General features: G+C 47.2%; 1 protein-coding gene across 2 annotated transcripts in view; it reads left to right on the top strand.

The window, feature by feature from the left end:
* The window catches only part of TLE1 (TLE family member 1, transcriptional corepressor), a 153,477-nt gene that overhangs the window by 39,093 nt on the left and 90,229 nt on the right, over positions 1 to 24,155 (top strand). For both annotated transcript variants that reach the window (XM_060235392.1, XM_060235393.1), the window contains exons 7-8: positions 3,529 to 3,733; positions 4,489 to 4,505. In XM_060235392.1, coding sequence (XP_060091375.1) covers positions 3,529 to 3,733; positions 4,489 to 4,505 — 222 coding nt within the window. The remainder of the gene's footprint in view (positions 1 to 3,528; positions 3,734 to 4,488; positions 4,506 to 24,155) is intronic.

Here is a 24,155-nt window from a genome sequence, read left to right as displayed (position 1 = left end):
CTTTTGAACCATTATTCAGTGGTTCAAATATTAGTTGTATGCACAGATCCTTCAGTCTTGAAGGTAGTTCAGGTTTGTCAGGATACACCAGTGTCTAAAAACTCTCCACAATAATAGATGAAATATTATGCTTCATTTTCTGATGGTAAACTGGATTCTACCTCATGAGAAGGAAGGGAGCACATCTTAATGTTTTTTATGAATCTGTGACCAAACAATTACTGCAGATGTAGAAGAAATCTATAGACATTTACACACATGTAGATAGGCATAAGATTGAAGCTCTGGCACCCATGCAAAGGTTTTATGTGTAAGCCTTCCAATTTATCTTTTCATGTAGGTGTGAATGGAATAGGCACTGTACTTACTGTTTTGTGCAATTTTTATGCCACTGGTAATGTGTAACACTACTATTGCATATGATTATGTCTGAATTGGGCCTCTCTATTTAAAAACTAGGAGATTATAGAAAAGATGAAGTAGCACTTGTGCGAGTAGGACAACCTGTCACCATAATTCTGATGTACAATGCACAGTTTAAAATATACAGATGAAATTCCAGTCTCAATTACTACTTGACTTCTGCATGTGCACCAGAACACAACTAGCAGTTTGCCTTCTAATTTTCTTCACAGGAGAAAAATAATGTAATAATGCATTATCTTCTAAAGTTGTACATGCATTGTTCCAGATTTTGCTTCAGAACTTAGTCCTAACTTTTTTTAAAAAAGTAATAGTTGTGAGATTATTTCTCATGACCAGCATCTAGTTTTTAATTAAGTATTAATAAGCAAGTCAATCCTGACCTGGCTAGTATTTGAATGGGAAACCTCCAAGAAATACCAGGATTGTGATGCAGAAGAAGCAATGGTAAACTATCTTTGAATGTCTCTTGCCTTGAAAATTGTACGGGGTCACCATAAAGTCGACGTGACTTGATGGCACTTTCCACCACATTAAGCAAGCCTAGAATACTGTGGAACCTTGCTATAACAGAACTTTCAGAAATGAGCAGACATTGATTATCTGAAGCAGTATATTGTGTGTAATGTAATAGTTGATATGAATCATATAAAATCATATAAAAGGATGAGTGCATATGTGTTTTCTTGCGAAGATTACTTACATCACATTTACATGGGAACTTCAACCAGACAGCCCCACTGAACAGCAGATAGTGTTTCAATTTATGATGTTTGTACATGTGTAGTATATACACATGCTGATCTTACCTTTCTAAGACAGGCCCTATTTTATATGCTGCTTTGAATTCTATTCTTGTCAGTTTCCCAAGTTAAGGGTAAGACAGGCTGAAAAAAAATACACATGAAGTTGTCTTCTATTGAATCAGAGCATTGGTCTATCAAGATCAGTAGTGTCTAGTCAAGACTGGCAATGGCTTCTTACAGTGTCAAGTAGGAGTCTTGGAGACAGCAAGGACTGAACCTGGGACCCCTTTGCATGCAAAGCTGGTGTTCTGCCATTAAACCACAGCTCCTCTGTACCAGTATGCGGGTGGAATGCTGCAGACAGTTCTTTGGAACTCACCTATTTCACATAGCACTGAAAGATACCAACATCTAGAGTTGCCAGCCTCTAGCTGGGAGCTGGTGATCCCCTGGAATTACAGCTCATTTCCAGACTAATGAGATATTTTCCATTGGAGAAAATGGATGCTTTGAAGGGTGGATGCTTGCATTGTATCCCACTGAGGTCCCTGCCTCCATAGGCTCTGCTCCCAAATCTCCAGGAGTTTCCCAGCCTGGACCTGGCAACCCTTCCTTTCCATTCCCTGCTGGTGTGGGACTTGGCAATCCTACCAACAACATAGCTGCTGATCCACATGTCATATTGTCCAAATAGTGACTATAGGAGAGGTGGTCTTGTTCTGGGTCCAGTGATGAATTTGGCTGTTTTGGAACATAGACCACTATTGAGAAAAGTTCTCAATGCAATTAGTGCTTAAAAGTGTTGCTAGTGACTTAAGGCCTTGTACCTATCATGTCTTAGTTTCCATTTCCAGGTAGACAATATGCTACTTATCCTAACCAATGGAACTTAATTTGGATGAAAGACAGGCTTATGAAGACAGATCTCATCTTTAGAAGAAATGGTGGCAGGAAGCTTGTTTCCCCCTCCTGATGGAGAAAAAAAATGTTTAAATACCTTCTGCTGATCAGAAGTCTGAGGGCTCTTTTTATTTAGTTAGTAAGTCACTTTAGGCAGGATAAATCTTTCAATCAGGTGTATCTGAATTGTTTTATTCCTTCTTACACCTATATTTTAATTAAGTCAAATATATATTAGATGGGATTCAGCCAACTGCTGTCAGAGTTCCCAGGAAGGGTCTTTGCCGCTGGGCCCCTGAAAAGTTGTTCTGAAGGAACAATATCAGTATTGCATAGGGACTATAGTGAGAAGAGGGAATCAGTGGACATTTACCCATTTCCACAAGTATGGGAATTTTTGTTCCATTGGAATTCTGGTGCAAGGGGCAAATTCTACAGTCTCTTCATTCCCTGAAAAGCTGCTCCTGATCCCCAGGAGGCCTTTGGAAGTGGTGTTGGATGTATGTAAGGGAAGGAGCTTGTAAAGTTTCTGGTTGGTTATAATAAGATTTATTTACTTTGTGGCCTTTAATTTAGAGGATATTTGTGCAATTTATGAAATAAAGGGTTTTTTTACCCTCAGAAAAGTTTGATTAATGTATCCTGTTATAATCACAGTGACTTTTTCATACAGATCACCTGTTGGTCTTTGTCTTGTCAATGTTAAAGTGAGGCATGAATTTATATGAGGCAGAAAAGAATAGTGAAAACAATATTTAGAAGTAATTTCCTTTCTTTCAAATACATTTTATTGTAATTTTACATAATATATAGAATACAGATATGAGATGAACTGATGTAGTATAAGATCACAAAGAATTTATTGCAGATAACCCAAAAACATTTACAAATAATAATAATTTGGAAGTAATTTTCTCACAGCATTAAATGTTAACATGCAACTCTTGGAGCACAAAATTGCCTGTTGACATTCTGGTGCTTAAAATATTCCTGTTAGAAGTAGCAGTGAAGCCTGATTGTAGATAGGATTCTTTAGTTCATCATTTTGTCTTTAATCAAAGCAGTTGTAAAAATAGGCTTTTGGGGGGTGGGAGCTATGGGTAAGCAGTAATCTTGTCTGCACTAATTCTGTTAATCTGGAAGTGGATTTGGAGTGATGCCAGATGTCTTAAAGAGTCTAGACCGCACAAATCTCCAGTTAGTTGGGCGGTGGATTTAAATTGCATGGCTCAGCTCTGTAATACAAAGGAGGATCAATAATGTAAGGAAATATTCTGGCAGTTGTGAAATCTAGTATGGGTTGATTAGCTGGAGTAAGTTTTAAGTAAAGTAGGAAGTAGTATTTCATTCCATTTGCTTTGAAAGCAGTTCAGTTGACTAACCAGTCCTCTTCTTTTCTTTCCTCCCCTCAAATGGCTTGCTGTATGCCTCTGCTTGGATATTCAACTCCAAATGACAGCAACAGCAGTTGCAGGCTCAACACCTCTCACATGGCCATGGACCTCCAGTGCCTCTAACACCACACCCATCAGGACTTCAGCCTCCTGGGATCCCACCCCTTGGGAGCAGCGCTGGCCTTCTTGCCCTTTCAAGTGCTCTGGGTGGGCAGTCTCACTTGGCAATAAAAGATGACAAGAAGCACCATGATACAGACCACCACAGAGGTGAGAGGCATGGAAAGCCTGATTAGGACATTATCAAATGAGTGTATGCACACTGCTGCAAGTAATGGGCATCTCTAAAGAAACTGAGCTCTGTAGAACGAAAGCCAAGAACAAACTGATTGCCAAATGTTAAGATTAGCGTTCTGCATTTAAGCCACTGAAGAAAAATTCAGCTTGAATTTTTTTCAGTATTTGAGCTTGGAGATCACTAATAGTGTCTCCTGCTTTTATGAAATGCAGGGCATTTTGACAGATGCTTAAGTGTAACCTCAATGACCTGCACAATATTGTTGAAAGTTGTTAAACAGAATACATAGTATTGCTTTTTCTCTTTTTTAAAAAAGACTCATGTTCAATGGAAGTGGAATTGGGTGGGAAGGGTAGGCAAATGATGAGTCAAATTTTGAGGCAATTGTGTTCAAAATGAGAGGCTTAGAGCATTTACATCTGTTTTGTAGGTTTGTTTAGGAACTTAAATATTGGGCAAAATTGCACTTGAATAATTTTGAAGAAAAAATAATTTATTCTGTCATGGAAAGAACTAGGCTTTGTGTATGGTTAAACTGTAAATCATGTTTACAAAATGTAATTTTCAGGAAATCACTGTATTAGGAATGTGCAATGACTTATATAAATAAAAGCCATTTTAAAACTGTTCGCGGCTTGCGTTCTAATTTTCCCCCCTTTTTATTTCTGTTCTTGCCTCTGTGTCTGAACGGGCATGTCTGTGCATTTCTTGGTTACTACGGGAACAGACAGAGATCCGGGCACAGTAAGTACCCATATTCCTGCTAACATTAACATTTTCAATTATAACAATAGCTGGTAGCCCAAATACACACATTTTCTTCCTCTAGGTTTTGTTTCCACTTCTCTTCTTGTTTAGAATGAGGATGGTGTTTTTCTGTTGGAATAATTAAAATACAAAAGCTATTTATCATAGAAAATATATAGTTATGATAAAATCCCTGAAAAATAATCTAGTTTTTTATATTATCTGCTTGAGCCTACATTAATTGCCTTACATATCTGTGTATTTAGAAAACAGGTGAGATGAAAGGAATCACACACAATCATCAGGGATTTGCAGCTTCTCATAACTGTTGTCAAACACTTCCTAAGTATGTGATTACGTATCAGACCTTTTCCATCTAACTTGCCTTGACTGATTGATTTGCCTAGCTAGGCAAAACTTCAATATAGAAAATGTTGTTTGATCTTCCTTGCTACATTCATTGTGATTTTTCTGTGTGATGTTTGTGTGTTGTGTGTATTAGTATAATAGCTCGTCTTCTTTAAAATTCCTATAAAGTAGTAATCTGGTGAATTCCCTCTTGATATCAACATGTATACTTTCATTTGATCCCTGAGGCGACATTTTTTCATATCAAAAGTTCATCCTGATTCCTTGTCCCCACATGTTCCCAGTTCAGAGAACAATGTGTCTCAGGCATTAGTACAATGGATACCATTAGAATATAAAGGAGTGTTATGTATTGCTTTAAATTATATTTGGGGTTATTCTTGTGATTGGCTGTTCCAGAACCTTTTAATACACATAACTCATCTGTAAGATGAAATTTTCTGACCTCTCTTGTAGTTTGTCAGCAGATATGTAATTACTACAGTGTAGGAGAAAGCACATCAGGGTTTTAGAAGTACAATTTCTGTTGATTTTGCCAGCACTCTCTAAATTTTGATACATTGGTTGTTGCCTCACAGTTTTTTCAATTGTGACTTCTAGTTACTATCAAATCGTCTAGGTATATAAAGTAATCAGGTAGCTCTAATTGTATCTGTCCTTGAGGCTGCTTAAAACTTCAAAGTTGTTCCAAGCCTTTGGGCTAGCATAAATACTGGCTCTTTGCATATATTATCCAGAACTGTATGATAGTTTTGTATTGTATGATAGTTTTTGCTGCCATTTCATGCTGTCTATATGTGGGGGGGTGTATCTCTGAATCCCCTATCACATTAAAAATATAATTTAAGAATGAGGCATGCTAAAAGCATCATGGTAACTACCTTTTGAATTGTCTTGCCACCAATCATTGTTAAATATTGGAATTTTTTATATACCAACATCAATATTTGTAGTATTTTATAAAGCTTACTGTGCTTGTATGGCTGAGCTGGTCAAACAGACTAGTGTCATAAGAAGTCCTCTCTAATTTCTGTCACTCACAGTAATATGCTTGCTTTCACTTGTCTGAACTTTATGGAACTTTACAACCTGACTGTTAGTAATTTTTATTGTACCTTTCCCATTTTCTCTGGTTTTATTCATGAACTGTCATATTGCACAAGACTATTATAATATGAGACAACTCCTCTTAACTGTTAAGTTGTATCCTAGAAGATACAATGTTATAAATGTTCATTGGTGGCTAAATAATACAGTTCAGAGTAGAGAAAGAAGATATTCTCATTTTAAAAGCTTAAAACAACCTGACTAGCTTATCCTCTTTTAATGAAATGTCTCATTGGCCAGACTTTAGGCAATAGCTACAACTCTCTTGAGTTACTGGGAAGATATTTTGACTTTCTTGTTAATTTATGTTCTCATCAATTCCCCCAACAGACACATTCCTGTATGTATAAAATTGTGTAATGGGTTAGTTCCAAAGAACAGTAAATAGAATGAAAATACTAGCTAGAGAGCAAATTAGTGTTGGGCTATCCAGTGTAATAGTTAAGAATGTCAGATTGAGATCTGGGAGACCCAGGTTCAAAATTCCCACTCTGCCATTGAAGCTTGCTGGGTGACCTTGGGTCAGTCACATATTATTAGCCTAATTTGCCTCACAAGGGGTTTGTGAGGGCAAAATTGTGGAGAAGAGAATGATTTGGATCCCCATTGGAGAGAAAAGCAAAGTATAAATGAAATAAATAAATAGACCAAGGTTCAAATCCTCATTCGACCAAGAAACTTGCTAGGTGACTTTGGACCATTCACTCTTGTACACAGCTTAACCTTCCTTGTTAAAGTGGAATGATACAGTGGGACAATCCGTATACATTACTGTGAACTTCTTGCAGGGTAAAGGTAAATTTCTGTTCAGATCAATTATATTTGTTATTTTTTCTGAGTTAATACCAAATGGTGATTTTTAGAAACAAGCACTCACTACAGCTAAGATTTAATTTGCAATACTAGATGTTCTGCAACACTATACTGTTCTAAAGATGAATTTCAATTTAAAATTTCACTGTAATCAGTAGGAGCTACTGCAAAAAAAAAAAAGTAAAATGATGTGGCTGCAGATTGTTCTTGTAATCTTGAAACCAAAATCATACCATATACTGGATTTGCATTCCACATTTTTGTTTCACTTTTCTTATTTTGATTAGTTTTGTTTTACAGCTGTTCAGCTTTGTTTTGAGTATAACTGAGAACTGCTTTATGCAGGACTGTTCACATTACAGAGCTTGGAGAGTGCATTTTATAGATCTTGGGCATGAATCTTCCTGAACCTTTGGATTTTACAAGAGACCTAGTTTGGCACTAATCCTGAACCTATAACTCTTCTGTGCATTGACTGATTGTGTGCAAAAGGAGAGTGGGAAGCAGCGTGCTGCCCTCCCCACTTCCTTATAATTTGTGTTTCATGAGCACGACATCTACAAAAAGAGGAAATGTCTGCATGTGCACTCCCTAGCTATGATCAGCAACACTGAGAAAGCAGGTGGTGGGGGAGAGTATGCACATGGACAATAGAGGTGTGCATTCAATATAAACCAAACTGAATAAATACCCCAAAATATCTTATTATATAGCTAAGCTGAAATAAAAACTGATATTATTTGACTTTTGTTCAGGCGTAGCTTAGAGAAGTCATTTAAAGAGACCTCTTTAAATGCCCTCTCCAAGCTGACCCAATCCACTGCAGTTGCAGCAGTACAACTCAGAGAGTGAACTCAGACGGCATTTAAAGAGATGGTGGTCTCATAAAATGACTTTCTCTCCTCCATTTAAAGCAATGGAGAATGGAAGCACCTTCTTTGGGGGGGGGGGCATAAAATTGGACTCCCTGGTCCAATCTAAAAAAAACCTTGGTTTTTTTAGAAGAGGCACCAACAGTATGCTGCAAATTTAATAATAATAATAATAATAATAATAATAATAATAATAATAATAATAATAATAATAATAATAATAATAATATTTAATTTGTATCTCGCCCTCCCCGCCGAAGCAGGCTCAGGGCGGCTCACAACACAGGCACTTCAACAATTAAAACTATACAACTTATAAGTACATACATATTATAACTCAACCATTTATAAAATTAAACATCATGGTAATTTAAAAGCATTCTAGGATTAGATTAATATTAAAAACTTGGTGTTATACATCGTACAGTTTTTCTGTGGTGACGGTATTCATTCAACAGTATGCTGTAAGATCATTAAAGGCCAGTTGAAAAAGAGCAGTCTTGCAGGCCCTGCCTCAAAAAAGCCCCTCCAGAGCTCCAGATTGATTCTTCATTATACCTTATGGGGACGGTATGGAGCCAAATAAATTTGGACGATAATGGAGCCAAATAAATTTGGGGTTACTAAATATTTACTCAAATCCCAACACCATGGCAATATTGGGGTTTGGAAATATTGGGAAATACTGGTAATCTTTAGGTCCAATAGACCCAAATTTTGGGGGAAAAAATTGATCCCTAATGGATACTTCATACATTCCACTTTGCAAAGAACCTGGTAGTCATGTGAAGGCAGGGGTAGCCAATGCACTGAGCGGTTGTGGGTAGAGAGCTGCTGTTTCCATAGGACTGCCAACAGCAGTAGTGATCGGTTTTGTTCAAGCACATATTGTTTAATTTAAGGCAGTTATGTAACACACAAGTTAAAATCACTTGAGACAGTTCTCAAACTCCAATATATAATACAAATTGGAATAAGTAATGTTTATCAGCAAAAATGGCAAAGCAGTAATGGTGATCTCTTCCCTCCCACACATGAAGGGTTTCCCCTCTATTTTCCCTTCCTTTCTGGCTGAGCAGCCCTTTTTATCTATTTTCTTCTTATTTGAAGGTTTATGGCTGTTCTACCCTCTCACTGGCGCAGCCTTCTTGAGGAAAGAGGATTGCTTCCTTAACTTGTACTGGCATACAAGAGGCTTTTCAGAGTTCAAAAATATAATGTTTTATTCAACATATAGAGGGAAAGTTTAGGTGCAATCAGGGATAAAATATCTGAGGTGAATCGAAATAACTCTGAGCTAACAACTTCATAAACTCCAATTAATGTTTCCAGAAAGTAAGAGTGTAAAACTTTTATAAAGTCTTAGAATCTTTGAGTTGAGAGGCTTTGGTTTCAGTGTCTGCTAGATACTCCAGTATAAGTTCTTGAGTTTAACTGACTCTTAAGGCTTCAGAAGGCAGCGATCCAAAATCCTTCTCTTGTATCTCAAATCCTTCTCTAAACACACCAGGGATCACTCCACTCTTTGAGCTGTCTTCCATTTCAACTGGACAGGGAATTATTTATCTAAACTAGAAGTTCTGTCCCTTTCTCTGCTGGGGATCTTCAGTGATCTTCCCACTCTATAAGAATGAACTTTGTCATTTTCTGTTTCAGTGAAATTTGGCAGGTAAGATTACATGGCTGAGGGCTGGAGTTAGGGTTGCCAAGTCCAATTCAAGAAATATCTGGGGACTTTGGGGGTGGAGCCAGGAGACATTGGGGCGGAGCCAGGAACAAGAGTGTGACAAGCATAACTGAACTCCAAGAGAGTTCTGGCCATCACATTTAAAGGGACAGCACACCTTTTTAAATGTCTTCCTTCCATAGGAAATAATGAAGGATAAGGGCACCTTCTTTTGGGGCTCATAGAATTGGACCCCCTGGTCCAATCATTTTGAAATTTGGGGGATACTTTGGGGAGAGGCACTAGATACTATATTGAAAATTTGCTGCCTCTACCTCAAAAAACAGCTCCCCCAGAGCCCCCGAAACCTCCAGATCAATTCCCCATTATACCCTATGAGAAGACGTTTTCCTCTCCACCTCCCCCCCACCCCCACCCCCCGTTTCTGGGAAATCTGATGCAGGGGACAGAACTCACTCACCTCCAGAGGTGCAAAGGCACATGGTCCTTTGGGGGCGTGGCTGGGCTCCCCTTCCTTCACCGGCCAGCTGACTGGGGGCGGGAAGCAGCCTGAGAAAACGGAAGAGCTCTGGCTGCTGCGATCGGGGCTGGGTGGGAAGGGCTGCCGTTCTCCCCCCTCCCCCCGCTTTCCCTTTTATGGCCAGCGGGGGGAGGAGGCTCCAAATCGGGAGTCTCCAGGCCTAGCGGGGGATTTGGGAACCCTAGCTGGAGTATCTGACTATTTCATCCCAATTGTCTGGGGAAACCAGTTAAAACATAGAAATGTAGTTCCTGTAGAGTCCAATGAAACTGAATGTAGTGGCAACATATGCTGAAGAATAGCGATAAAGAAAATAAATGGGATTTAATTAATAAAACTTCCTAATACAGCAAACATTTCAACAAATAAAAGTATACTGATACACTTTTATGTTTAAAAAGCATTGCATATGTTGTGCAATCTTTTTTCCAGACTGAATAGATGCTCTGTCAAGGAAATGGAAGATTAGATCCTCATTTCCTCATTAAATGTTCCTGAATATCTGTGGCTTACAGAATCATCAATTAACACTGCCATTTAAACTATATATGATTTTAACTGGTTGCTCCAATAAAGGTCATGCTGCACAGGCTTTTGTAGATTACTTGTAGCCCAGTGGAAAAAGCTGATAGTGCTTTGGTCACCATTTTCATTACTTTTAGATAGATCCAGGTGGGCAGCCGTGTTGGTCTGAAGCAGTAGAACAAAGCAGAGTCAAGTAGCACTTTTAAGACCTTTAAAACCTTTCTGGTTTTGCCTGTTTGAGAAGGGAGAGTATGCTGCAAATGGCAGTGGTTCCTGATGGTGACTGAAGAGCCATGTTAACTTCTCTCTTGATTTTTAAGAGAAAACTTTAGTTTGAAAACATTAGGCCAAACAGAAGCCTGTTTAATCTGATAATGCTCCTTAATTATTAAGTAGAGTTGCCAAGTCAAATTCAAGAAATATCTGGGGACTTTGGGGGTGGAGCCAGGAGCAAGGGTGTGACAAGCATAATTGAACTCCAAGGGAGTTCTGGCCATCACTTTTAAAAGGACTGCATACCTTTTTAAATGCCTTCCTTCCATAGGAAATAATGGAGGATAGGGGCACCTTCTTTTGGGGCTCATAGAATTGGGTCCCCTGGTCCAATCTTTTCAAAGCTTGGGGGTATTTTGGGGAGAGGCACTGGATGCTATACTGAACATTTGGTGCCTCAAACTCAATAAACAGCTCCCCCAGAGCCCCAGATACCCGCAGATCCTATGGGAATAAGTCTCCGTAGGGAATAATGATGCCGAGCAGACATCCCCCACCCCTCTTTTCTGATGACCCTGAAGTGAGGGGAGGGCCTCCAAACCGGGGATCCCCTGCCCTCACCTGGGGATTGGCAACCCTAACACACACTTACTTGCTCTGAGACGAAAGCAAAACAAATAGAGGGACTCTGCTTTGATGAAGCAAACTGCTTCTGACCCTTCCCAATGAAATACTTCCTTCTTCCTGCTCTTATTTAAAGGCGCACACACACATTTTAAAATGGAACCTATTTGCGGGTTTCTAAAGCTGCTGGAGATCTACAGGTAGGTGGTGGCTGTGGGGGGTGGGGCTTCCCTCCACCGGCCAGCTGACTGGGGGCGGAGGGAAGCCTGTAAATCCAGGGGATCCCCCACTGAGACCTGGCGGTTGGGAAGCCTATTATTAAGTGAGGACTAAGAACTCTTACAAGTCAGAACTGAGTAGGTTAGGGTGAAGATTAGTAATTGTTATTTTTTCTTTACCTGTTGAAAATTTGAGCTAAGTATCAGCTTGAACATTTGAGATGTGTGTTACATATGCTAGTGATTTGCCTTAGTTTGTGATTGTGATTGGTGAACATAGTGATTGTGATTGTGAATGGTGAACATAGTGCTTTGACAGGATGCATAAATCTGATTATCTACAGCAGGGGTGTCAAATTTACAGCACACCCATGTCTTCAATCCGGCCCACAGCTCTCCCCCCCCTTCCTCCCCCTCCCTTGCATCTCCTCACCCTTTGAAGCTGGAGGCTGCTGAAGTTCTCAGCTCTATGTCTTTGCCTGCTTGGGCAGGGAGCTCTTCTGGGCTTGAAAAGCTGCAAAGAAAATGCAGAATGGATTTTCCACTAAGGTATCTGGGCAAAGATAGACTACTCTAGGACTACGGTGGCCAGACCGTCCCGGTCTCCCGGGACATTCCCGGTTCTGGCCACCCAATCCCGGCTCCCGGGCTGCCTATACCGGGACCATTAAAGGTCCCGGTTTAGGCAGCCCCGGAGCCGGTGGGCCGCGGACGCCGGCGGGGAAGGCGGCGAGTGAGGGAGGGAGCGTCCCTGCGCCTGCGCAGGGCCCCTGCGCAGGCGCAGGGACGCTCCCTCCCTCACTCGCCGCCTTTCCCGCCTGCGCGCGGGGCCCGGCGGCAGTGGTGGAGGCCTCTCCGTGGCCTCCGCTGGTCGCTGGAAGCCCTCCAGAGACTCTGGAGGGCCTCCAGGGACCAGCGGAGGCCGCGGGGAGGCCGCGGGGCACCCGGCGCTGGTCCCGGAAGGCCTTCCAGAGCCTCTGGAAGGCCTTCCGGGACCAGCGCCGGCCAGCGAAGGCTTCCCCGCGGCCTCCGCTGGTCCCTGGAGGCCCTCCAGAGACTCTGGAGGGCCTCCAGGGACCAGCGGAGGCCGCGGGGAGGCCGCGGGGCACCCGGCGCTGGTCCCGGAAGGCCTTCCAGAGCCTCTGGAAGGTCTTCCGGGACCAGCGCCGGCCAGCGAAGGCTTCCCCGCGGCCTCCGCTGGTCCCTGGAGGCCCTCCAGAGTCTCTGGAGGGCCTCCAGGGACCAGCGGAGGCCGCGGGGAGGCCGCGGGGCACCCGGCGCTGGTCCCGGAAGGCCCTCCAGAGACCAGCGGAGGCTGCGGGGAGGCCGCGGGGCACCCGGCGCTGGTCCCGGAAGGCCTTCCAGAGCCTCTGGAAGGCCTTCCGGGACCAGCGCCGGCCAGCGAAGGCCTCCCCGCGCCTTCCGGGACCAGCGCCGGCCAGCGAAGGCTTCCCCGCGGCCTCCGCTGGTCCCTGGAGGCCCTCCAGAGTCTCTGGAGGGCCTCCAGGGACCAGTGGAGGCCGCGGGGCACCCGGCACTGGTCTCGGAAGGCCTTCCAGAGCCTCTGGAAGGCCTTCCGGGACCAGCGCCGGCCGCGGGGAGGCCGCGGGGCACCCGGCGCTGGTCCCGGAAGGGCCTCCAGGGACCAGCGGAGGCCGCGGGGAAGCCGCGGAGCAGCCGGCGCTGGTCCCTGGAGGCCTCCAGAGGTCAGCGCCGGTAGCGGAGAGGCCCGGCGCTGGTCCCTGGAGGCCTCCAGAGGCCAGCGCCGGCAGCTCCCTCCCTCCCTCGCCGCGAGGCCGCCGCCGCAGGACTCCCCGCCGCCGCTGGATGCCGCCCTGGAATCAGGTAAGGGGGCCGAAAGCGGGGGGGGCGGCCTTCCTTTCTTCCCTCCCTCCCTCCCTCCCTCCCTCCCTTCCTTCCTTTCTTCCCTCCCTTCCTTCCTTCCTTCCCTCCCTCCCTCCTCCCTTCCTTCCTTTCTTCCTTCCCTCCCTTCCTTCCCTCACTCCCTTCCCTTCCTTCCTTCCCTCCCTCCTCCCTTCCTTCCTTTCTTCCTTCCTTCCTTCCCTCCCTCCCTCCCTCCCCCCTTCCTTCCTTCCTTCCTTCCTTCCCTCCCTCCCTCCCCCTTCCTTCCTTCCTTCCTTCCTTCCTTCCTTCCTTCCTTCCTTCCTTCCTTCCTTCCTTCCTTCCTTCCTTCCTTCCTTCCTTCCTTCCTTCCTTCCTTCCTTCCTTCCTTCCTTCCTTCCTTCCTTCCTTCCTTCCTTCCTTCCTTCCTCCCTCCCTGCCTTGCCTTGCCTTGCCTTGCCTTGCCTTGCCTTGCCTTGCCTTGCCTTGCCTTGCCTTGCCTTGCCTTGCCTTGCCTTGCCTTGCCTTGCCTTGCCTTGCCTTGCCTTGCCTTCCCTTCCCTTCCCTCCTTATGTTCTTATGTGACACAGAGTGTTGGACTGGAGGGGCCACTGGCCTGATGCAACAGGGCTTCTCTTATATTTTTATGTGACACAGAGTGTTGGACTGGAGGGGCCACTGGCCTGATCCAACAGGGCTTCTCTTATGTTCTTATGTGACACAGAGTGTTGGACTGGAGGGGCCACTGGCCTGATCTAACAGGGCTTCTCTTATGTTCTTATGTGACCAGAGTGGTGGACTGGAGGGGCCATTGGCCTGATCTAACAGGGCTTCTCTTATGTTCTTATGTGACACAGAGTGTTGGACTGGAGGGGCCACTGGCCTGATGCAACAGGGCTTCTCTTATATTTTTATGTGACACAGAGTGTTGGACTGGAGGGGCCACTGGCCTGATCTAACAGGGCTTCTCTTATGTTCTTATGTGACACAGAGTGTTGGACTGGAGGGGCCACTGGCCTGATCTAACAGGGCTTCTCTTATGTTCTTATATGACCAGAGTGGTGGAGTGGATGAGCCATTGGTCTGATGCAACAGGGCTTCTCTTATATTTTTATGTGGCACAGAGTGTTGGACTGGAGGGGCCACTGGCCTGATCCAACAGGGCTTCTCTTATGTTCTTATGTGACACAGAGTGTTGGACTGGAGGGGCCACTGGCCTGATCTAACAGGGCTTCTCTTATGTTCTTATGTGACCAGAGTGGTGGAGTGGATGAGCCATTGGTCTGATGCAACAGGGCTTCTCTTATATTTTTATGTGGCACAGAGTGTTGGACTGGAGGGGCCACTGGCCTGATGCAACAGGGCTTCTCTTATATTCTTATGTTACACAGAGTGTTGGACTGGAGGGGCCACTGGCCTGATGCAACAGGGCTTCTCTTATGTTCTTATGTGACGCAGAGTGTTGGACTGGATGGGCCACTGGCCTGATCCAACAGGGCTTCTCTTATGTTCTTATGTGACAATACTGACTTTGGTGGACCCAAGCACTGATTCAGTGTAAGGGAGCTTTGTGTTTGTGACTGGAGTAGATAATACTGACTTTGGTGGACCCAAGCACTGATTCAGTGTAAGGGAGCTTTGTGTTTGTGTCTTCTGGTGAAATTTTGTTCTCAGATCCTGTATTTACTTCATCAGTATATGGGATAAGGCACTTTCTCAACTGTGCTGCATAATGCAGCCTATTTATTTTGTCCTGTTGGCTCTGTCTGCGCCACCTTCATCACTTTCGGGGTGTGGATCCCCCAGTGGGGTGGTCTCGTGACTCCCTCCGCCGGCTGTTTCTGATAGCCCTGCGCCCCCTCTTTCATTTGATATGTGTCCCGTGCGGGTGCCACCCTCCCCCCGGGAGATGCCGCAAAATGAGCCCCCTTGAGGCTTATGGCGGCAGGGCTCGGGGGAAGCGAGCTAGACTGCTGTTCTTTTGAGGGGTTATAGAGTGTTTCGAGCCCGTCCCTGTGGCATCGGTCCCATCGTTGTGGGGCCCAGGGGGCCGGCGCAGCGGCACGATGAAGCAGCCTGTCGGTCACTTCCGGGTTCCTGTCCTGCATCTCGACCTGTGTTATTAGTGACAGGCTCCCCCCCCCCCCAATGTGTCCCTGGCTGGCCTTCAGACATTATGGTCACCCTATCTAGGACTGTTTCTAGCAATAGAAACAGTGATCTGGGATGGAAATTATAGACCCCAGAGTGGAATGACAATCCCTAGCAATAGAATCTGTGTTCTGGGGCTGGAATGACAGCCCCTGAGAGTAGCAGCGGCATTCTGGGAATGAAATTCCGCTATGGTGGCCCTCATTCCAATTCCAGAAAGCTTCTACAACTCCCAGGTACTGTCATATGAACATATAAAGCTGCCTTATACTGAATCAGACCCTTGGTTTATCAAGTCAGTATTGCCTATTCAGCCTGGCAGCGGCTCTCCAGTGTCTCAAGCTTTCACATCTATTCACCTGAACCTTTTAGTTAGAGATGGTGGGGATTGAACCTGGGACCTTCTGTTTACCAAGCAGATGCTCTACCACTGAGCCGCCGTCATTTCACTTGAGGGGCTGTCATTCCATTCCCAGAGTAGTCTGGGCCCATTTCACATTTTTCTTACAACTTTGTCTGTGCTTCAGTGTATTTCAAATGGAGTAGAGCTCAAGTAGTTTCACTTTTCAATTTTGTATGCTGCTGAAGCTGTTGCTTGCTTGAGTTATCTCCTTGCAAATAAATGGTTGATGTTTTGAGCCGGCTTCTCTCTGCTGAATGGATCTGAGAATGGGTGCCTGAGTGTGTACTCTAACCTGGTGACCCACAGCCAAAGGGGCACATTACACTGGAGAGCCATGAGTAGACCTGAGGTGGGTAAGAAGAAGCTTGCAATGCCCACCATTTCATATTTTCCTAGGCTCACAGCATTTTATATTTTTAGTTTCTGCTGTGATCCTTGTGCCTTTTCTTTATGTTTTATTTTAAAAATTGCATTACCAAATCCCACTTTCCCCCCATTTTTCCATTTTAGGCAGGCATCATTTAAGTGAGGGGGGGAAGGACTTGGATGTGCCAGTTATTAAAGACTGTTAAATAAACAAAATATCACAAGAGTTTTAATAATAATAATAATAAAATTTTATTTATATCCCGCCCTCCCCACCGAGGCAGGCTCAGGGCGGCTAACAACATGTCCATACAGTAATTTATACAAAACTTTAAAGTCAACATTAATCTTAAAACCATTCCAATTCACAGTTAACATAAACAATAACAATAAGCATTTCTGGTGCTATTCTGTCAGTTGGCATGATGGCAAAAGTCACTTAGGCGAGAGTCACTTAGATGAACCCATCAATCCACCAATCCTTCAATCAGCAGTCCGCAAAGGCCATCCTGAAAAGGGTGGTCCTGCAGGCCCTGCGGAATTGGTCGAGGCTCCTCAGGGCCCGCACCTCTTCCGGGAGCTGGTTTCATAGGTGTGGAGCTACAATAGAGAAGGCCCGTGTGCGGGTGTTCTGCAGTTTTGCCTCCTTTGGCCTGGGGATAGCCAGCTTGTTCTTCCCCGCTGACCTCAGTGCTCTCTGGGGCTCGTATGGGGAAAGACGGTCCCTCAGGTAGGCAGGTCCTCGACCATATAGGGCTTTAAAGGTAATAACCAGCACTTTGTAGCGAACCCGGTATGTAACTGGCAGCCAGTGCAGTTCGCGCAGCCCTGGCTGTATGTGCTCCCACTTTGGGAGCCCTAATAACAGCCTAGTCGCCGCGTTCTGCACTAGCTGCAGCTTCCGGGTTCGGCACAAATGCAGCCCCATGTAGAGGGCATTACAGTAGTCCAATCTTGAGGTGACCGTCGCTGTTGCTAGGTCCCGACACTCTAGGAAAGGGGGCAACTGCCTTGCCTGCTTCAGATGAAAAAACGCCGACTTGGCAGTGGCTGCTATCTGCCTTCTTTTTAAAGAAAAAGCCCAGCAGGAACTTATTTGCATATTAGGCCACACCCCCTGATGCCAAGCCAGCCAGAACTGCATTCCTGTGCGTTCCTGCTCAAAAAAAAGCTCTGGCTATTATGACGTGTCATTTGATAATTAAAGTAAGATGAATGTGCCATGTATAAAGTTCAGTGTGAATTGCCTTTGGAGATGAAGAAAACGGATATCAGGGCTGCTAACAGATTGGCACTTTGGGATGACTCAAGAGACGCCTCTGAAATTGACCCAAAAAATCCCTCCACATGCAAACATTTGCTGCCTGTCCTCATCCTGTACCCACCCTGTCCTCCAAACTCCATGTTGCAACTGAAAAAGCTACCACTTAAAAAAGATAGCAAATTTTTGAGCTGCATGCCAGTCGCCTCCTTGGCATCTGGAAGTGAAAAGGCACAAGCGAGGCACTTTGGCTGTGTGAAACCACAAAGCCGCCCCAAGTTGCATCCGTTTTTTTTAAAAATTAAAACTGTTCAGTGCATGTGCATGAGTGCACGTGTGCATATATATGCACACATGCACACTTATGTGTGCGCATGCGCATGACTACTTAAAATGTATGGGGACAGGAATGGTGTGCCACGGCCATCTGAACATGCCCATGTCTCCCCATGGATGGGATGGGGATGGCTTGTGGGGGGGCGTATGGGGGCTTCAGGACAGCTCTTTTTGAGCCGTCCCAATTTGGGATGCCTTCCAACTGCCCCAAATGCCTGTCTGTTATCAGCCCAGGTGTATGATTAAGGGAGCAATGCTAAGCAGGTCTGATCAGAAGTCTCTATGGGCTTGCTTTCAAGAAAGTGTTCTTAGGGTTGCAGGCTAAGCACATGCACACACATTATATGACTTCTGTAACACACTTGCTATGTTTAAATTGCAAAGTTCCATGTCTTTTGTTGCCTTTTCAGTTGTTGAATAAAAATAGTTTGTATTCAAAAATATTTTCTAGCAAATTTTAAATATAGTTTTAAATTTATAAAACATTTGTAAGTGCAATGAAAAGTAATTAGGATTTTGTGTCAAAAGTAACAACCGATGAGCCAAGCATTCAGGATATACATTTGCATGAGTTCTTTGTGTTTTCTTCCCATTTGTTCAATCTTTAATTTATCAGTAATGTTCAATGGGAACCTTTGATTCTCCCTAGGAGCGGAGGACATCTTGGGTGTTTTCCCACCGTCCAATCAGGGAGGCAGGATTAAAAAAACTTCTTCCTCTTCCTGTTGGCTGTGGGAACCACCCCTCAGTTCTTTTCCTGCCTCGACAGGGAGAGCATGTGCTAGGATAGGTTCCTATCCTTTCTGTTTGCCTTTTTGCTTGCCTTTTTTCCTCTAGCCAAATAAGATTTCTTCCTCACCTTGTTCCTTACCTGTACCTGCTTCATCTTCTTCGTGGTCTCTGTGCATCACACTTGTGGGGATACTGCGCCTGCACCGGTCCCCGATCGGTATCTGTAAGAAAGCCCGGGAATTTTCCGCGGTCGGCGCCACTGGGCATGCGCAGGCGTCCCATTGCGCACGCCCAACGGCACCATCGCGGTAATCCCGCCAGTTCCTTTCTGACCGCTGCGCGAAGAAGCTGCGTTTCCTCGTGTTCCCGGTCGGTGAGCTTCGGGTTTTTTCTACCCTTTTCCCCTCGCCTCTGTATATATAGCCTGTTTGTTATTTTCATAGAGTAGTAGTTAGTTTAGTTAGTTAGTTAGGGGGAAAAAAGTGTTTTTCGGGTACGTGTTGTTGGCGGATCGCCCTCCGGGGCCTTCCCCTCCTTGTTGCTCCCTAGTTTTTCCCTCCTCAGAGGACTCTGAGAGGGCTTCCCCTAGTATGATTGTCTATGGACAGTCGTTGGTTTTTTTTTAAGAGGTGCCGGGCCTGCGGGAAGAAGAATGCCCCCCCCCCCAGACGGCCATTCCCTGTGTCTCCTCTGCTTGGGTGAAGCGCACCGTGTGGAGGCCTGCCCACACTGCCTCCGCTTCTCCAAACAAACGAGAAAGAACAGGGCGGCAAAGCTATCGGCGGCACTAACTGCCTCGGCACTTCGTCCCCCGAAATCAACGGCGGGCCCTTCGGCATCGGTACTGAAAATGGCGGACGCCCCAGCCCCGACGGTTCCATCGGCCGATGCGACCATGATCGAAGGGGAAGCACCGAGGGAGCAAGACCTCACGAAACGAGCCCTCGAGGGGTCGGTTGAGAGACCAGCGAAAAAGAGATGGGAGGAAGCGGGGCGAGAATCTTCCTCCAAGAAGGTGAAGAGCAAGGAGAAGCAAAAACGGCCTCGCTCAACTTCGCCTTCCCCCGATGTGTCGGCGCTGATCACCCTTGAGCCGCCGAGAAGGGTTCCTCCTTCTCCGCTGCGCAGCCCATCGACACCTAGGGTCGGCACTCATCAGCCGCGCAGACCACCGACTCCCAGGGCCAGTGCTCATCGGTCACGCAGCCCACCGACTCCCAGGGCCAGCGCTCATTGGCCACGCAGCCCATCGACGCCCAGGGCCAGCGTCCACCAGCCGCGCCTTCCAGCATCGGAAGCAGAGATCGACCTAACGCGGCGATCTCCTTCGGCGGACTCTCTTCGGCGAAGCGGCAAATCGGCCTCAGACGTCGAAGCATTGACATCGGCCGACGCGGCCAGATCTGCGGCGCCCAAAGACGGAAGACAGAGGGAGCCGTCGGTCGAGCCTCGACGCTTCCCACCGATACCCCCTTGGGAGCAGCATAGATGGCAGTCGCCCTACCCCTGCTGCCCGCAGTACCATTGGTACCAACCAAGGGAGCACCCGGAGTGGGAGCATCGGTCCGAAATGTCCTCATTCTCTAGGACATCGCACCAATCCAGAAGACCATCGGCATCGGTCTCGATCCCACCGGAGCGACGCGTCGCACCGACAGAGCCCCAGCACCCACCCCCGACGCCGATCCAGTCGCCACGGAGGGAGCCAACACCACCCCTGTCGGAGCGCTCAGAGCACAGAGAGTCTTCGCCATCGGGGTCGGAGAGCGACGAGGAGAGAGCCTGGGAACCCTCGCCAGATCCCAACACAGCGGAGGACCTCCCAGTCTCGCCCTCGGAAGACCTGCGGTCCTATGCAGAGATGGTTAAAAGGATGGCAACCACCATTTCCTTGCCCATCTCCCAGCCCAAGCCAGTCGTAGACGATAACGTCTTTGATATCGTACAACGGGACACATCCACGGCCGTAGCTCTGCCTGTAACCAAGGTCATCCTACAGGCACTCAAGGAGCCATGGAAGAAGCCATCCTCGGCACCGGTGTCTTCGAGGAAGCTGGACCATATGTACAAGGTCCAGGAGACGGGGGCTGAGTTTCTCTTCACGCACCCAAAACCAAATTCAGCCATCGTCTCATCTTCCTTGAAGTCGTGCAGGGTGCATTCTGCCCCGCCTGACAAGGAGGGAAAGAAATTGGATGGCATGGGCAGGAAGATCTATTCGGCGGGATCCCTTGGCGCGAAAGTATCCAACTATGCAGCCTGCATGGCGAGGTACCAGTACACCCTGTGGGAACAGCTGTCCCCCCTCCTGTCTTCTCTACCTGAGGACAAGAAGGTGATCGCTAAGAGACTGCAAAGAGAAGGCCTCACAGTAGCCAAGCAGCAACTAACAGCAGCGAGGCACATGGTTGACGTGTTGGCCACGGCCATCACGTCCGCCGTCTCCATCCATAGACACTCCTGGCTAAGGTCTACCGCCCTACAGCAAGACACCAGGGCGCTCATTGAGGACTTACCCTTTGAAGGGGACGGCCTGTTTAGTAATGTAATGTAATGTAAAATTTTATTTATATCCCGCCCTCCCCCGCCGAAGCAGGCTCAGGGCGGCTTACAACATTTAAAATGAACAATACAATAGTAAAACATTAAAATCACATTAAAACCAATCAGTAATTAAAACAATCAGTAATTAAAACACCACAGACAATGCTCTACAGGAGCTGGATAAAAACCTAAAGATTTCTAGGAGTCTGGGGGTTCAGGCACCCTCCAGGCAACCCAGAGCCAGGCAGTGGAGCAGATCCTGGACCAGGAAGCCCCCTGCCAAGCCACCCTCAGATCAACAGTGGCACCCTCACTCCTCGCAACCCGACAAGCAGGCCTACTCGGGGAACAACAGAGGTCGCTACGGCACCCAGCCCTCGGGCAAATCTAAGGGTGCCCGCCCCTCTAAGCAGGGACTTTGACTTTGCTGCATGCATCATCGCCCCCACCCATTCAACTATCCGCCTCCGCCCTTTTCTGCCTGCCTGGGAGCTGGTCTCCTCAGACAGGTGGGCCCTGTCCATCATCAAAGAGGGCTACAAAATAGACTTTGCTCAGATTCCAAACCAGTCCGTAGTGGTCACCACTCCTCCCTCCCCACCTCTGCTGGCGAAGGTGGCCAACCTCCTGCAGAAACAAGCCATAGAGAGGGTACCAGCGGAGGACAGGGCGGGTGGGTTCTACTCCCGCTACTTCCTGGTTCCCAAGAGGGATGGAGGCTTGAGACCTATTATGGACCTTCGGAATCTGAACAAATTTATCCTGTACCAGAAGTTCAGGATGTCCACACTGCAATCAATCCTGCCCCTCATCAACCAAGAGGATTGGATGGCCACCCTAGACCTCAAGGATGCTTACTTCCATATCAGCATCCACCCAGAGTTGAGAAGGTTTTTAAGATTTGCTGTGGGCCCACAGCATTTCCAGTTCACGGCCCTACCATTCGGCCTGTCCACAGCACCCAGGGTGTTTACAAAGATGATGAGCGTAGTGGCTGCCCACCTCTGGCTGCAGGGAGTGATAGTCTTCCCATATATAGACGACTGGCTCCTGGTAGCCAGATCAAGGGAAAGTCTGTCTGCCCACATCACGGCCACGCTACGTCTTCTCGATGCCCTGGGCCTGCAGGTCAACCTAGAGAAATCAAAGCTCACTCCATCAAGGACAGTGCAGTTCATAGGTGCAGTGCTGGACACAACCCTTCATCGGGCTTTCCTGCCCGCCCAGAGGGCAGAGGACATAATAAGCACGGTACAGTTGCTTCAGAGGCAAGGGTGGGGCACAGTACAACAGCTTCAGCGGATGCTGGGGCTGATGGCGGCGACGACAAGCGTGCTACTCTTTGTGAAACTGAAGATGAGAGACCTGCAGCTGTGGTTTCTCCGTCAGTTTCGCCCGACCAAAGACTCACCTCAAAAGAGGTTCACTATTTCCCCTACGACGCTTCAATCGCTTCAATGGTGGGAATCGAAGGACAACATCTGCCAAGGGGCCCCCTTCCACCTCCCGACTCCCACTGTGACTATCACCACAGACGCTTCCCTGTGGGGGTGGGGGGCCCACATGGACGGCCTGTGCGTGGGGGGCCAGTGGCCTCCCAAGCTGGCCCTGCACCACATAAACTACCTGGAACTGCTGGCGGTGCACTTCGCCCTTCGCTCCTTCCGCCCAAGCCTGGCGGGAAAGAAGGTGGCACTGCTCACAGACAACACCACCGCCCTGTCTTACATCAACAGACAGGGTGGGACAGTGTCTCGGCGGCTCTGTGCACTGGCGATGGACTTGTGGTCGGAGTGCATTCAGTACGACATCTTCGTGAAGGCGACACACCTGCCAGGGGTCCTCAACACCCAGGCGGACTCCCTCAGCAGGGGGGGGGGCGTCACCGCACGAGTGGGAGCTGTAGTGGCGCTTCCTGGAACCAGTTTTCCAGCTCTGGGGGCACCCACAACTGGACGTTTTTGCTACAGCAGAGAACAAGAAGTGCCCCATGTTCTGCTCCAGAGGGGGGGTGGACCCAGCATCCCTGGGAGACGGGCTCCTCCTTCCCTGGGCGGGCCGGTTTCTCTACTTGTTCCCGCCCCTTCCCCTGTTGACGAAAGTAGTCAGCAAGATAGCAACAGAGCGCCCACGTTGCATCCTGGTGACCCCATGGTGGCCCCGCCAGAACTAGTTCTCCACCCTACTACAGCTGTCGAAGGGGAGCTTCTACCACTTCCCAGCGGAACCAGACCTCCTGTCGTCTCAGGGGGGGCACGTCCTGCACCACAACGTGCCACACCTGAAACTGACAGCATGGCTGATAGACCATTAGAGTTCTCTGGCAGGGTCCAGGAGGTCCTACTGAATAGCAGGAAACCCTCCACCAGAGCCTCCTACGATAGGAAGTGGAGGAGCTTCTCGAACTTTATGGCTGACCGATCAGGCACACCGCATGAGGCAGGCCTGTCGGCAGTCTTTGATTTCTTGCTATCCTTGGTGGACGCAGGCCTAGTTTTCTCTTCCATTAAAGTCTACCTGGAAGCCATATCTGCTTATCACGAACCCGTGGGGGGGGGGGGGTACTCTATTTTTGCTCACCCTCAGTCCAAGAAGTTTTTGAGGGGTCTGTTTAGGCTGCATCCACCATCAAAGCCCCCCACTCAATTGTGGGACTTGACACTGGTCCTGGATAGACTTAGGCGTCCCTTTGAACCTATGGCCACGTGCTCTCTGCAGCTCCTGTCCTGGAAGACTGCATTTCTGGTAACCATCACTTCTGCACGCCGCGTGGGGGAACTCACAGCGATGCGTTGTGACTATCCCTACCTAGCTTTTAGAGAGTCTGGTGTCTCCTTGGCCCCAGACATTAGTTTTCTCCCCAAGGTGGCCTCCCAATTCCACCTCAACCTAGAGGTTTGGCTACCAACCTTTTTCCCTAACCCCTCCTCGGACGAGGAGCGTAGGCTGCACGCCCTGGACGTCAAGCGTGCCTTGCTCTTTTATCTAAAGCGCTCTAAAGCCTTTCTCAAGGACCAGCAGCTATTCGTCTCGTACACTGCGCCCAAGCTGGGCTCAAAGATCT

Source organism: Heteronotia binoei, chromosome 4, assembly GCF_032191835.1.
Source record: "Heteronotia binoei isolate CCM8104 ecotype False Entrance Well chromosome 4, APGP_CSIRO_Hbin_v1, whole genome shotgun sequence".
In the NCBI taxonomy this organism is placed as follows: Eukaryota; Metazoa; Chordata; class Lepidosauria; order Squamata; family Gekkonidae; genus Heteronotia; species Heteronotia binoei.
This window is presented reverse-complemented; position numbering and strand designations above follow the sequence as displayed.